Source organism: Nothoprocta perdicaria, unplaced genomic scaffold (assembly GCF_003342845.1).
Source record: "Nothoprocta perdicaria isolate Ctin4 unplaced genomic scaffold, notPer1 scaffold_36, whole genome shotgun sequence".
In the NCBI taxonomy this organism is placed as follows: Eukaryota; Metazoa; Chordata; class Aves; order Tinamiformes; family Tinamidae; genus Nothoprocta; species Nothoprocta perdicaria.
The window spans coordinates 874,158-887,422 of record NW_020455599.1 but is presented as its reverse complement, the minus strand read 5'-3'; the positions used below and the strand labels follow the sequence as shown (position 1 = coordinate 887,422).

At 41.9% G+C, this 13,265-nt stretch overlaps 1 protein-coding gene across 1 annotated transcript in view; it reads right to left on the bottom strand.

Annotated features, from left to right (window-relative positions):
• The window catches only part of UST (uronyl 2-sulfotransferase), a gene marked incomplete at its 5' end in the record, with an annotated part of 95,358 nt that overhangs the window by 73,721 nt on the left and 8,372 nt on the right, over positions 1-13,265 (bottom strand). Inside the window, one exon of the mRNA XM_026044368.1 lies at positions 4,955-5,110. Within this exon, the coding sequence (XP_025900153.1) occupies positions 4,955-5,110 (156 nt within the window). The remainder of the gene's footprint in view (positions 1-4,954; positions 5,111-13,265) is intronic.

Genomic DNA, 13,265 nt, shown 5'->3' with positions numbered 1-13,265 from the left:
CAAGGTACCTTCATATTTAGACACTTACTGCTCAATTGGACTTGTAAGCAGATGTGGATAAAGTTGCACTGTGCATATGAACAAACAAGCAAAAAACATTCTTTCAAAAACCCTGCCAAAAGGGTAAGCAAGGCTCAACAGAAACAACACACAGATGTCAGAAGGGGAAAATAAATAACTGTAGTGGCTCACAGCCACATGTAAGTTGTGGCCAGATTTCCCATGGGGCTCTCTCTCCCTCTTCTAATCCCACTGTGCTGAACTGATTTCAACTTGCAGGCCAAATGTATTGCTCAAGGACACCAAGCAATCAGCCCGCCTTCTAAGATGGTACAAAAATAAATAAATAAATAGATCTTTCAACACAAAAAGGTTGGAGTGGAAGGGAAATACAGAGGAAGAGTGAGGAGAGGATGACAGCTGGGAAAAGAGCAGCAAGTAGATTTGGACAGAATGGGAGATGCAAGAGGAAGAGAGATATGTAAGTAATGATCAACTAAGAGACTTTTCCTAAAGTACCATTAGCTTGAAAAAGATGTGAGAAATCATAAGCAGAAGACAAACTACCAGGGCAAACACAGGCAGTGCAGAGATGGAGCAGAATGTTTTTGTATCTGGCAGGAGAGGCTGCAAGAACGGTTGAGGGACAACCAAGTGGAGCACGTGCCCACAAGGACGACGGCTCGTGAGGAGCCGTCCCTTCTTTCTCCGTGCTGCAAGAGCTCACTCGGGCTGTCTGGGTGAGACGGTGCTGAAAAGACAGCAATGTGCTTTGGAAACGAGCTGAGCTGAGCCAGACAGCTAAACGCTGCTCAGTGGGGCTGGAGGGCGAGGGCAGCACCAGGACACCAACTGCACGTGCTGGCATCACCTCAGGCTGGCCTGGCCCTGCCAGGGACCCCGCCCCACACGGGCTACGACAGGCGGGCAGAGAGCACAGTGACACAGTGACACTCTGCAGGGCTTGAAACTAAAGCAAGCGCTTGCAAAGACCTTCACGGCCTGATCAGCTCTGCTCAGAAGTATTTGCTGCCATAGCCATAAATACCTGTGCGTTAAACACTCATTAGGTGGCCAGAAAAAATGTGATTCTACAAAACCCACTGAAATAGCAAATAATTGCAAAGAACACAGACTTTCAGTCGAAATGCTCATTTGTTTCTTAGGAGAGTATCTTGTTGCCACTGCGATTCCTTGCCAAGGTTTTCTTTCCAAACTTTTCCATGAAGTTTCTTTTCTTCTCTGACTCTAAAGCAGACAGTTTAAACAAGATCCACAAGTAGAGACACYCCCTTAAAACAAAAGCTTGTTTTGAATCTTAAGGTCCAACGAAGCAAGAAAACCAGGACAGCCCAAGTGAAAAACTTTTCCTTAGACTGCTGCCCCATGCTACCGCTGCAGGGTCTCCAGTTGAAGCCATGCTGAAGAGACCAGGTCACAGGGGCTCAGCCTCGCCAGCCTACTGACCCGCTGCTGGTACTGCATTTTAAATAAGAAGCCGGCAGATGGCACAGTGAAACGACCCGCAGAAACTGGACGGGGGCCCTGCCGGCAAGGACAGAAACGTGGAGGATGGCACTGCTCCAGCCACGGCACCGCTCCAGCACACAAACTCAAGGCACATCCACGAGCGAGGACACCTTCTTTCCCTCTGCCCTGGCTCACCTGGCTGCGCTGGCCTGCTCGGAGCTGCTATGCTGTGTTCAGATGTGTAACAGGTCAATTCCATCGGGAACATAACGAAATATCAGATAATGATTGCCTATGGGTATTTTTTTTTAACTGCTATACTTCACTGCTATGGAATTTAAGAATACATAAAAAAAAAATGGTGAGGCAACTGCGATTTTTCAAGTGATGCCAGCTGTACTGCACTATAGTCTTTGCTAACACTAGAACAAATAAAAAGTTCGCTGCAACTGTCTCTCTTGCGAGTTGTTTACCTCTCCTCTTGATTTCATTCTCTGCTAAAGGCATGTAGCATCCAGGAGACACAAGTAACTGCAGGCACTTGGGATATCACTTTCATCTTGGCTGAACTTCCTTTCCACAGAAAATTCACAACTGTGTCATCATCATAGTAATGTGTTTGGCCCTCTACTTTCATCCCTTAAAAATTTGGAATTGCTTCAAAACTTTCTTAAGCTCCCCAAGCTGCTATGACTAATTTTCTGTCTTTATAAGTATTTAAGAAAAATTATCAACGGATCATTAGTGTGCTAAACTTGAATTATATATAAAGCTGGTTGGCTGGGCAAAAGGATGGGGGCAGAAGGAAATGATATAAGGATAAACTCTCTATTAGTCTTGTATGTACTCAGCTTTTGCATATTTTTAAGCATATTCATTCTTCCTTCTCTGAGTGCAAAGGAACTTGCTGGGAGGGAGAATTTGTTATGCAGCACCATGTGTGCCAATTTAAAGCTACGCTGATTCGCTTCGCTCTGTGTACAAGAATATTGCATTTAATTCAATTGAGAATATCTTTGCAAATGACAAGGCACAAATGAACCCATCACCTTCCCAAACCCACTTTCCCATGCCCACAAATGTTCAAAGGCTACACCTCTAGCTGCTGGCAAGCATACACAACTTGGGTAGGTGTCTTAGTAGGAAGGACACTAGAAAGAGCAATGAGAATACGGAATCCAGTTATGTGAAATCTGTAGTCATAAAGAACACCTAAGTGCTTAACTTTATTTAACAATAGCAGACTGCGTAAGCTAAATATTTACAGAAAGTCTTGGCTGGATCAGGGCTTTAACCAAACACAAGACAGACAAATGACAGAAGGATCAGAGTAGTAGCATCTTGAGCGAGCAGCCCATGCTCAGCTGGGAGCCTGCAAACCACTTTTTTTCTCATTCTAGTGCTTGGAGCCTGAGATCATCCATTCTCTTAATTTCCACTTGTGTATATCACGTTAAAGGTGAGAGAAATAATTGATTTCTCATATCCTCATTAAAAAAAAAAGACTCTCAGCCATAAGCATACCTTAGCCAACAGAACAGTTACTATCTCTGTGAATGTTTCTGGGTAAGCAAGGGCACTTTTCAGCAGGAGTACTCATTAAATTATGAACTTATTGTAGCTGTGTAAATAAGCCATAAATTAAAACAGAGTGACTTGAGTTATAATAGGGCAATCTGGAGAGTAAATCTTCAGCTCTGTAGCAATATGTTCACCACCATCTGTGCTCTATCACATTCGCTGTCTCATAACCTAATAGCTTCCGCATAGCAAAAAATACTGCAGACATTTTGCGTTCATCAGTGTATTTGTTGCAGCTAAAGTAAGTAAGTGCGGGCTACTCTTGGATTTTAATATCTTGACTGCAGTAMAGCATAGAAAACTGTTTACATGTGATTTTTTGCCACACTTGACAATGGGCACTGAGCTTTGCAATGAAGGAGGTGACGAGGGTGAAGATGGAGGTTACTATCATTTTAAAGATTTTTAGACCTTATGACACATCTCCCAGCCAATAAGCAATGAAATCTGATGACGAATTTCTTCATCAGAATAAGGGCCAACCAACCCAGAACACAAACCCAACTACACCAGGAGATACCTCCTATCCCACATCTGATAATTAAGCAGAAAAACTTAAAAGCAGTTGAGATAAGCAAGCACACTGCACAGCGCAGGTCACTTGATGCTGATGCAGTGGGACCATTTTCTCCYGGGGAAGTGTGGTGGTAGTGACAGCAGCTCGTCACTCACAGGGGCACTGCGAGAGCTGATGCTCAGGGCTCTGCCCCAACCCTCTGCTTGCTCAGCAGCAGTGGCCACAGCACAGGAAGCAAAAGGACACACTGGCACCTTCCCCCATAGCCTTTTCTTGGAAAGAAGTTTTCACTTGCAATGAACTGCCACATGTGAATGAACGGGGAAGCCCATGTTCATGAACAGGTTGCAAATAAGTAACACCTAACTACAGCACAGTGCCCCTGTTGGGCCCCAAGTCTGTGTTTTGATCATCACATCCTTTTGTGGCTTGTAGACTGCTAATCTTAGGAATGACATCAGGCCTTACGGCAGCATTTACCTGAATCAGCAGATCACAAGAACAGCTGTGGGCGAAGAACACACTTGTGTGTAAGGTGTATCACTAAATCTCTACAGTCTGAGGTTTCTGCATTATTTACATCCATGCCTCSTGATGTTAAGATATTATGTTATGATGTTAGTGATAGTTACGGTGGTTTATTTTATTACCCTAAATACAGTTAAATTTAAGTTAATAAACCTTTTGTGGACCTTATTTTTACAAAGTGGCAAAAATAGYGCTCTCTACCCTTTGAAGGAACATGAAAAGGGGTGTCTGGGGAAAAAGGGTTTGACTGGATGTTGCCTTGGAAAAGCATGCATCATGTGAAAAAGGCAGAAGAGGAAGACAGGATCAAGGAAGTGTGAGGYTACAGCAACAAAAGTTAGCTCTAGCAAAAACTTTTTGAAGCAAATAACAACTCAGAGCAAATGAAGAAAGTGAGTAAAGAAATCACTGGCTATTATTTAATTCCCGCTCTGCTTAAAGAATTCTAAGCCAGGCCTGAATAAACTGGCACACCTATATGATAAATGACCTGCCCTGCAGATATATTTAAACAGGTCTTAGAAGTTGCTGCAAACTCCACTCASAGTAACCTTCTTGCCTGTCTGTTGAAGTGACTAACACCAGACTGCTATGTTGACTGCATTCAAAAGCTGTCTCATTTGCAGTTAGTTTTTCTGGTCTCCACATCATGCTGGCTTGGGGCTCTAAGAGAAGAGAATTAGCAGAATTAACAGAAAATTTGTATCTCCTATTAATTGAACTTACTCAAAGGGGGAAGAATTCTGGATGACTCCTCAGGTGACAAAAGTAATACATACTCTTTCAATACAGTTTCTGCTAGCATGACAGCTACAAAACAAAACAAAACAGCCTCTAAGGTGAGCAGGAACAACTTACCTGTTCATTTTTGGTAAGTCTTGTTTTGTTATGAATGTCAGATGTAACGAGGTTGAATCCATGTTTCTCTGATAAAATTCTCAAAAGCAAAACCACAGTTCGACTCCCACACTTTCCAACTCTGTTGTAGACCACCTGGCTGGGGAATGGAAGAACCTAAATAAAAGGCAAAAAAAAAATGGGAGTCAGTATATGGTTATTTTTGTTTCTATGTACCTCAGGGCACAGAACACGTTGGCTACAAGCCAACAAACACATACAGGAGAATTTTCAGGACTCTGCCCAGGTCAGGAGCATTCAGTTCCACCTGCAAGTTATAAACTCTTCAGAATAAAGAGCTAACATGAGGCTCAGGAGGTAGCAAACAGAGATTTCTCCTCTCCATCACTCAGGTCAGTAGCAATTTCAGAAACATTAAACCACTGCTGATGGCTTCTGCTGGAGACAATTATAGGCTTAAGCTTGTTGCTTGTAATCTCATCATACACTGTCAGCTTTAGCTGACTGACTCCGTACAAAGAACAAAGAGCAGTAAAATCTCGCTACAGTTTGGCAATTGAAGTGATGTTGACATAATGCACGAGGAATGCCTGAGTTGCAAAACTTCATCTTAATAGGGAAAAAAAAAAAAAAAGGCAACAGACAATTGGGTAAAGCTAAAATGAATGGACCATTCATTCTATTGAGCATTTAAATTCGGTGATTGAATTTAAAACATAAATCTTAGGGACACATAGATCTTAAAGAGAGTTAAGACAGCAGACCACTGGCTACACATGTACTTGCAAATTAAGCAATGTCAAAGGCTCCTGGCTGGCCTTGAGGTCAACTGGCACAGTCTGATCCTTTCCATACTGCTAAAATCCATTAAACCTCAAAACAGAGCAACCACATCCAACCTGGCTACTGGTAACGACCCCTGGCCCGTGCTACCTCTTGAACCACGGTCTTCTCCCTGGCTTGGGRTATTGCTAGCTGATCTGGGCTAAAGTCATGACAAGGATTACTGGAATAATACAACAGACTGGGCAACTGAGTTCCTGGGCCTGACACTGTAGACCTAACTGTTGTTTACCAAACAGTGTCTCTGAAGCTGGAGGTTGGTTTCCTTCTCTGCCCCAAAACCAAAAGATAAAAAGTAGAGAAAAGTGAAACTGCTCTCAGTAATTTCTCAGATACAGTTTCCYACTATGTTTTGCAAACAGTAGATAGTGAAATTTATTACTATCTCTAAGGCAAAGACAGAAAGTCTGATGGGTATGTGTGTGGTTGTATTAGTATTTTTGCAAAGCACAACCATCAGAGATGATCAGAATGGTAAAGCAAGTTTGGCATTCCAGAAGGGATGAGCTTCAAAAATAAGGACAGCAATATCTCACTAAGGATGCTTTGTACACTAAACTAACAACAACAAATCAGCATTTTCTTAAACTAAACTAGAGTCGTATTACCAGATGTTCAACTCAGAGCAAACCCAGCAATAATAAAATCATCAGCATAGGAAGATAAGTTTGATCTGAACCCCAAATCCCATAGGGAAAGATAACAGCTCAGAATTTTCAGGGATGGAAGAAGACAACRGAGAGGTGAATTTGTCGTTATGGCTTGTGGGGACAAAGGGCAACAGTACAGGAAAATCAGGAAGGCTATCATTATCACAATTTAGGTGAGGAGGCCACCACACTCTGCACCTGAAGCAATGTGGAACCAAATTTCTAGATTATTAAATGTCTTGAGTTGGGAATCAAAGAGCTGCCTACAACAAACTGAGGCTTCCCTTTACAGTAGGGATATCTGGCTCTGCTGGGTGGAGAGAATTCTTCTCTATGTTGTTTCCTTTTGAGCAGGAATCGGGAAAAGGTCCATTGATTATTTCTCAAAATGAATATAGAAGAAATACTTCTCATTAGTTGCCAAGTTGAAAACTAAAATTCATAAAGTTCGTTTCCGTATGTTTGTACCAGCCATTTTCCCAATTTAGGACTCCATCATAAAACAATCACAGATTTATAGAGTCATGTTTGGGAAAGACCTTCAAGATCTCTGAGTCCAACCATAAACCCTTCAAATACTACACCAAGTAAACCATGTCCCTAAGTGCCTCATCTACAGCCAGGGAYGGCAGCTCCACCACTTCCCTGGGCAGTCTGTTCCRGCGCTTCACTCCTCTTCCCATGCAGAATTTTTTCCTAATATCCAACCTGAACCTCCCCTGGTGCAGCTTGAGGCCATTTTCTCTTGTTCTATCTCTAGTTATTCTGGAGAAGAGATCAACCCTCACCTCACTACAACCTCCTTTCAGGTAGCTGTAGATAGCGATAAGGTCTCCCCTGAGCCTCCTCTTCCCCAGACTAAATAATCCTGGCTCCCTCAGCCGCTACTTAGTGTCTGTGCTCCAGTTCCTTCACCAGCTTCATTGCCCTTCTTCGGACACACTCCAGCACCTCCATGTCCTTCTTGTAGCAAGGGGCCCAAAACTGAACTCAGTATTCAAAGTACGGCCCAAGATCCCTTCCCTGGTCCTGCTGGCTTCGCTGTTCCTGATACAAGTCAGGAGGCTGTTGGCCTTCTTGGCCACCTGGGCACACTGTTGGTTCATGTTCAGGCAGCTGTTGACCAACATTCCTAGATCTTCTGCCATCCAGCCACTCTGTCCTAGGCCTGCAGCGCTGCGTGGGGCTGTTATGACCCAAGTGCAGGACTCGGCACTCGGCCTTGTTGAACCTCACAGAGTTGGCCTCAGCCCATTGATCCAGCCTGTTCAGATTCCTCTGTAGAGCTTTCCTACCCTCAAGCAGATCTACTCTTCCTCCCAGCTCGGTGTTGTCTGAAAATCCGCTGACGACACTGTTCTGCAGTTAGCTTTGGATTGATATTATACATGACCTCTTAGAATTCAGAGCTTTTTCACCCGCATTCATTTTTGTTACTGGAGTCTTATCAATTGTTTGGAGCCAGTGATGTTAGCTCTGTGCCAGAGTGCAGCAGTGCCTCCTCTGTGCCATCCTCACTGCGCTCCCTTCCTTTTCACCCCAATCCCTTCTCTCCCTGACATACACCAAACAGAATTTGTACGGCAGAGAAACAAAGCTTGGCTTTCTAGGATGATCCAGAGAAACTAACCTTTGATTCATTCAGTAGTTTTGTTTTCTCTCAGTGACACTAAGAAAAGTTCAGTGCTTCTCATCCCTTATGTACTGTATGCTAATTTTAGCTATTCCATTAAAAGAAATTCCTCTTCTAGCTCCTAATTTCAGCTAGTTTGTACTGATAATGAAGGCAGCAGATCTATAAGCACTGACCTTTGGCTATACTTGTTTATTGTTTCTGTTCAGGGTCACAGTCCCTTAACTCCATGTCACCCTCACTTGAACKCAGATTATCAAAATGCAGGACAGCACAATTGATCATACCTGTTATCACCAAAATGCTACAATGACCTGATTTACTCAGTCTCCTTGGCTTAGGCTAATTACCAGAACAAAATGGTGAAGAAGATAGCATTATGTTTCAGACATCTGTTTTGCATAGCCATTCTTGAAAACTGGAAAAATAGAAAATGCAAGCAGCAATTCACAGCTCTAAAGTAGACTAAGTCTTATTTTGTTGCTGACTGATTGCCATGGGCCACACATTCAGGGAAAGGCATTCTGCAATCACAGGATTGCATTAGTCAAAGCCTTGGTATATGGTAGCATCATTTGATAACACAGACCAAGAGGTGTCTGTTACTCGGCTTTCATTGTCAGCAAGTTTCACCTCTATCAGGCAATAAACAGGTGTCTTCTAGTGAAGAAGCTTACTTGCAACACATATGCCATGACTCAACAGTGACTTCTGCTAAGAAGTTAAGAAAACAGTGATCTAAAATCACTTGCATGTCTTTATTTAGTTAACTATTAGAAATCAATGAATCAGGTCTGCGTACACCAGAAGCAGCACGTATAGCACTCACTTAGAAAAAGCTCGTTTTTCTGTGGTTGTTCATTTGGTTGTGCCAAATGTTGTGTTGTTCATTTGGTTTTCTGATACAGGATATGAATTGTAGTTCCAGGCAATATGTGTACACAAGGGTAATGTGCCAAAGTAATGGGRGTGTTTCAAGCAACAGTTACTTTTCCTCTGTGCAATTATTTTCTTCCACGATTGCTGTCAAGAGAGCAGCCAGAAGAGACATGCAGTCTTCTGACAGTACCTGAGCAGCTAATAGATCTTCATCAGGCCAGCAGAATGATTCCTCAAGCAATTCTTCAGCTTGCTTTCTAAGAGGATTGCAAATCACAATGAAAAATAAATGGAGAAATTTGGATACCCTAATATATTATGGGAATATGTTGAGTTATTTATGGTACTTGGTTACCACTTCATAAACCCTCAAAATATTAATGCTATTTCTGGTAACAATGTCTATGAAAATTTGATACTTGAATCCTTCACTGCTACCTGGATTCTTCAGTGCTGTGTATATATGAAAGCTGCCATTCTCCAAATTATTTAAGGAAGGGTATTTGGTGATGCCTGTCTTGGCTAAGCCTTCAGAATTCCAGGACATCACATCTGTTCATTCAGCAAGTGAACCTGGGTCTCCCAGGGCTCACATAAAATCCACATAACTCACACAACTTGTTTCTGAACTGAAAAATCCCAGCTTCAATGACTAGAGAGTCCCAAAGGTGATGGATGTAACATCTGCAGGTTATAGCTGCAGTTAACCTTTTCCAAAACGATGYTAATGACGTCTGAAAGGTTGACATTGAAAATTAGACATTTTCTAATTTTGAATACAACTTCAAGGGACATCACTATAAAAGATTTTATGTAAGGGTGCAAATGAGGGATATTCTATCTGCTTTTTGATTCCTTTCTTTGTATAGCAAAATTGGCAATATTTGCTTGCTGTGTACACCAATAGCATGTGAAAATAAACCTGTCTTGCTGCATTGTGCTCAAAGCCAATTCCCTCCTTCATGGCTACATAAAGCTACTTTGCAAGTTATTTCAGTAGTTTGACCACAGAGGTATCGCTGGATGGTCAACAACCATGAAGCTAAAAATCTACCAGAATACATCACATCACTCTGAAAATCAATCTCCAGAGTTTGTAGGGCTATGGAAATGTTAATTAATGCATCCTAATTATTAACTACTTTGATTTCCCCTGCAGAACTGCATTTTGCAATATATTAAGCAAAAATTTCTTCTTTATTAATATCATATTTTAAGTAGAATTTCAATGTACCCTGATTATACTAACTTTGGACAAATGTTATTAATAATATAAAAAAGGAGAGGGAGAAAAAAGAAGAAAAAAGCAAGTCTTTGTAAAGTTTCTAGCTGCAAACAGCTTTAGCAGGTAAAAAGAAGCTACTGGTGCTGCCAAATTGGGCCACCTGCGTTTCTGAAACTCACCTTCTTAGGTAACATGGCTCCGTTCCACACATGGCAACCCAAATRAAAGAAGCCATAAACAAATACTCACTGCAGTCTAAGGGATGACAAAGAATACTGAAATAAAGGCTATTATTTTCAAAAGAGTTTTTAGTTTAAAGGAGGGGAAAATATCAATGTCTTTATTGAATAAACCTCAGAATCCGCTTCTGTCCAAATCAGACAAGATGCAAGATAAGTCCTAGAGCTCCCTTTAAAAGGACACACTATTTAACTGCAGCCAAAACGTCACCTGCAGCACTGCCGAACACGGCTAGCTTCAGGGATTCACTGCTGAAACTGCACTCATGTTTATGCCACCAAGCCACTTGCACACCTAAATACACTACAAAACATACCCAACTTGCCCATCTTGGCAACAAGATATTCCTGTAACCATACACACAACTTCAAAATAATCACAGGGCAGCTTTATTGGGTACCACATCAGAGCTCAGAGATAAAGCAAACAATTCAAACACATAATTCACTTAGGAGCTATATGAATTAGTAATTACAGCTATAAAACAGTAAAAACCACTGTATAATTACAACAGCTCTCTCCTGGGGCTTGAAAAGTTAAGTCACAATTTACTTGTTAGTCCAAACTGTGAGTTTTCTTTTCTTGCTCCACGGTTAAAGAAAACAAGAACTAYTTCAAATGCAATGCACGGAGAGGAGAAGTGAAATTATCCTACAGTCAACTYGCATTATGGAAGAAGTCTGACCAGCAGCTCTGCAGGTCCACCCATTTCAGGAGCTGAGCCACTTCTGAGAGCACCTGAAGGAAGCCACGTTTCCATTTTCATTCGAAAAACAGCTTCATACAGCATCGATGATTTAGGGAWCCAGATAAATAAAAAAACCTAAGCACTCCAATTTTACCGGATGAACAAAATCCAGTTTAATTTTGCAAATTTGCCCAAACTTACCAGTCTGGGTGCAAGGGCAAATCCACTGTCTGCAAAAACTATGCAAGGAAGTGATGCCCCTTCACTCCCTATGCACCCTAACACCCCTTTCTTATTTACAAGGGGGTCCAGAAGTCAACGGCAGGAACTGGCTTCTCCTCACCGAGCAGACCCTGATCTGTGGTCAGATAGTGCTCTGTGCTTATCTGGTGAACACAGCAAACAGGAAAAAGTGCTAAGACCATAAGAACAGTCAAACATTTGCTTATATCATGCACCTCTATGTAACATTAAAACTTCTGAGTTCAGTCTCTGCCTCCATTATCTCTTCCTGGCAGCTTCGAGAGAACTGTATGAATTTCAGAAAAGGCCTGCTGTGCCAAACCAATGGTCCACCTGGCCCACCAGACACAGACGATGGTAGCCAGGAAAAGCAGGCAACCTGCCCATCAACTACAATCTATTTCTCCCCAGAATCTCTCCTGTTCCTCCAGTATCCCCAGCCACTGTACAAGGGATGTCAGAGGGTAYATCCCTGCTTATTCCCTAAAGAATTTCTTTCCCAACGTGCAATATCAACAGATTCCAGAATTTCATTTCACAATGTGCACTTCATACTCAACTTCTACCAATTTCAGTGAATACCATTTCTTACCTTCTGGGTCTCAAAAGATCAGACTATTCTGTTAACAGTTCTCAGATCTTCAGTTCCATCTGATGCCTCTTTTCCCATGAGGTTTATAACCAGCAGGCTTGTGTCCGACCCTTGCCTATTCCAGAAGGCCCAAATGGCTGCAGAGGTCCAAGATTTTCTCATATGAGACTTACACTGGGCATCAGTGATAGCACCTACTGCTATCCACATAACAAGACCTACCTAGCATGCAGAGGAGCAGAAAGCAGTAATGTACAGCCAAACTAACCACATTTCTGACTTCTATGGAATGAGTGGACCTGGTCAATTCAACATGTACTCCCTGAAATATACAGCAAGGACCTCCTAAGGTCTGTGGTGAGCTAGAAACCATGCAGGCTTTGAAATAATGAACAAAGTAGTGGTTGACCGCTGTATGTATTTATTAGGAAAAGTTGTTCTTTCAAATGAGTTTTTTAGTTGGCAGCAGAACAATACTTATGTTTGGTAAGTCAAAAGAAACATGACATTTTAGCCTCCTTCATCCCTGCTTTAAATAAGTCACATAGGTCCAGCTGTGCCAAATACTGTCACACAACTTCAGAGTTTAAATCTCTACTTGTGCAGCACAGTGACATGGGACAAGGACAAGCTTTTGAAAATAAGCAACTCTAAGGTAGACTAGACATAAAATCTTCTCAATGGATGACTGAGAATACACTGGGAAGCACAAGAAAGGTAATGATGAGGTTTGCTTCTTCTGCAGGCTAGCTAGCCAAGTACCTGCAACGGATCATTGAAAATAAGCAGAAGAAGAAACAGAAGGTTCTTCTGGTGCATCTTCATTGAACAACTAATTCAGTTGAGAAAGAAGGACTTTTCAAAACAAAACATTTCATGGTTTTGTTACTATTGGCAGCTGACTGATTTGGAAGACTGAGTTAAAATGCAATTCGCTATCCCTAAGTACCAAGATAAATTAAAAACATAAGCATGGATGGCAAGCAGCAAAAGGAGATTGGATGCAAACAGTCCTTAAACTTACTTAGGCTAAAGGAAATCACTACTACAGGATGCCGACCAGAGCTAATGATTCCTGACCTGTGCCATAGACCAGATCTATACTGCTAATATCAAAACCTCCATTGATTTTGTGGCATAAAGTGCAGCAGGCTTATGTCACGGATCGAGTGGTGGCGGGGGTRAGTGACAAATGCACTTCACTCGTATGAGAGAAATAATAACAGGATTTATTAATATGGACAATGATTTCACGAGATTCTATGGCAAGGTCACTTATTATTCACTACATGGAGGCACAAGATAATACAAGATTATC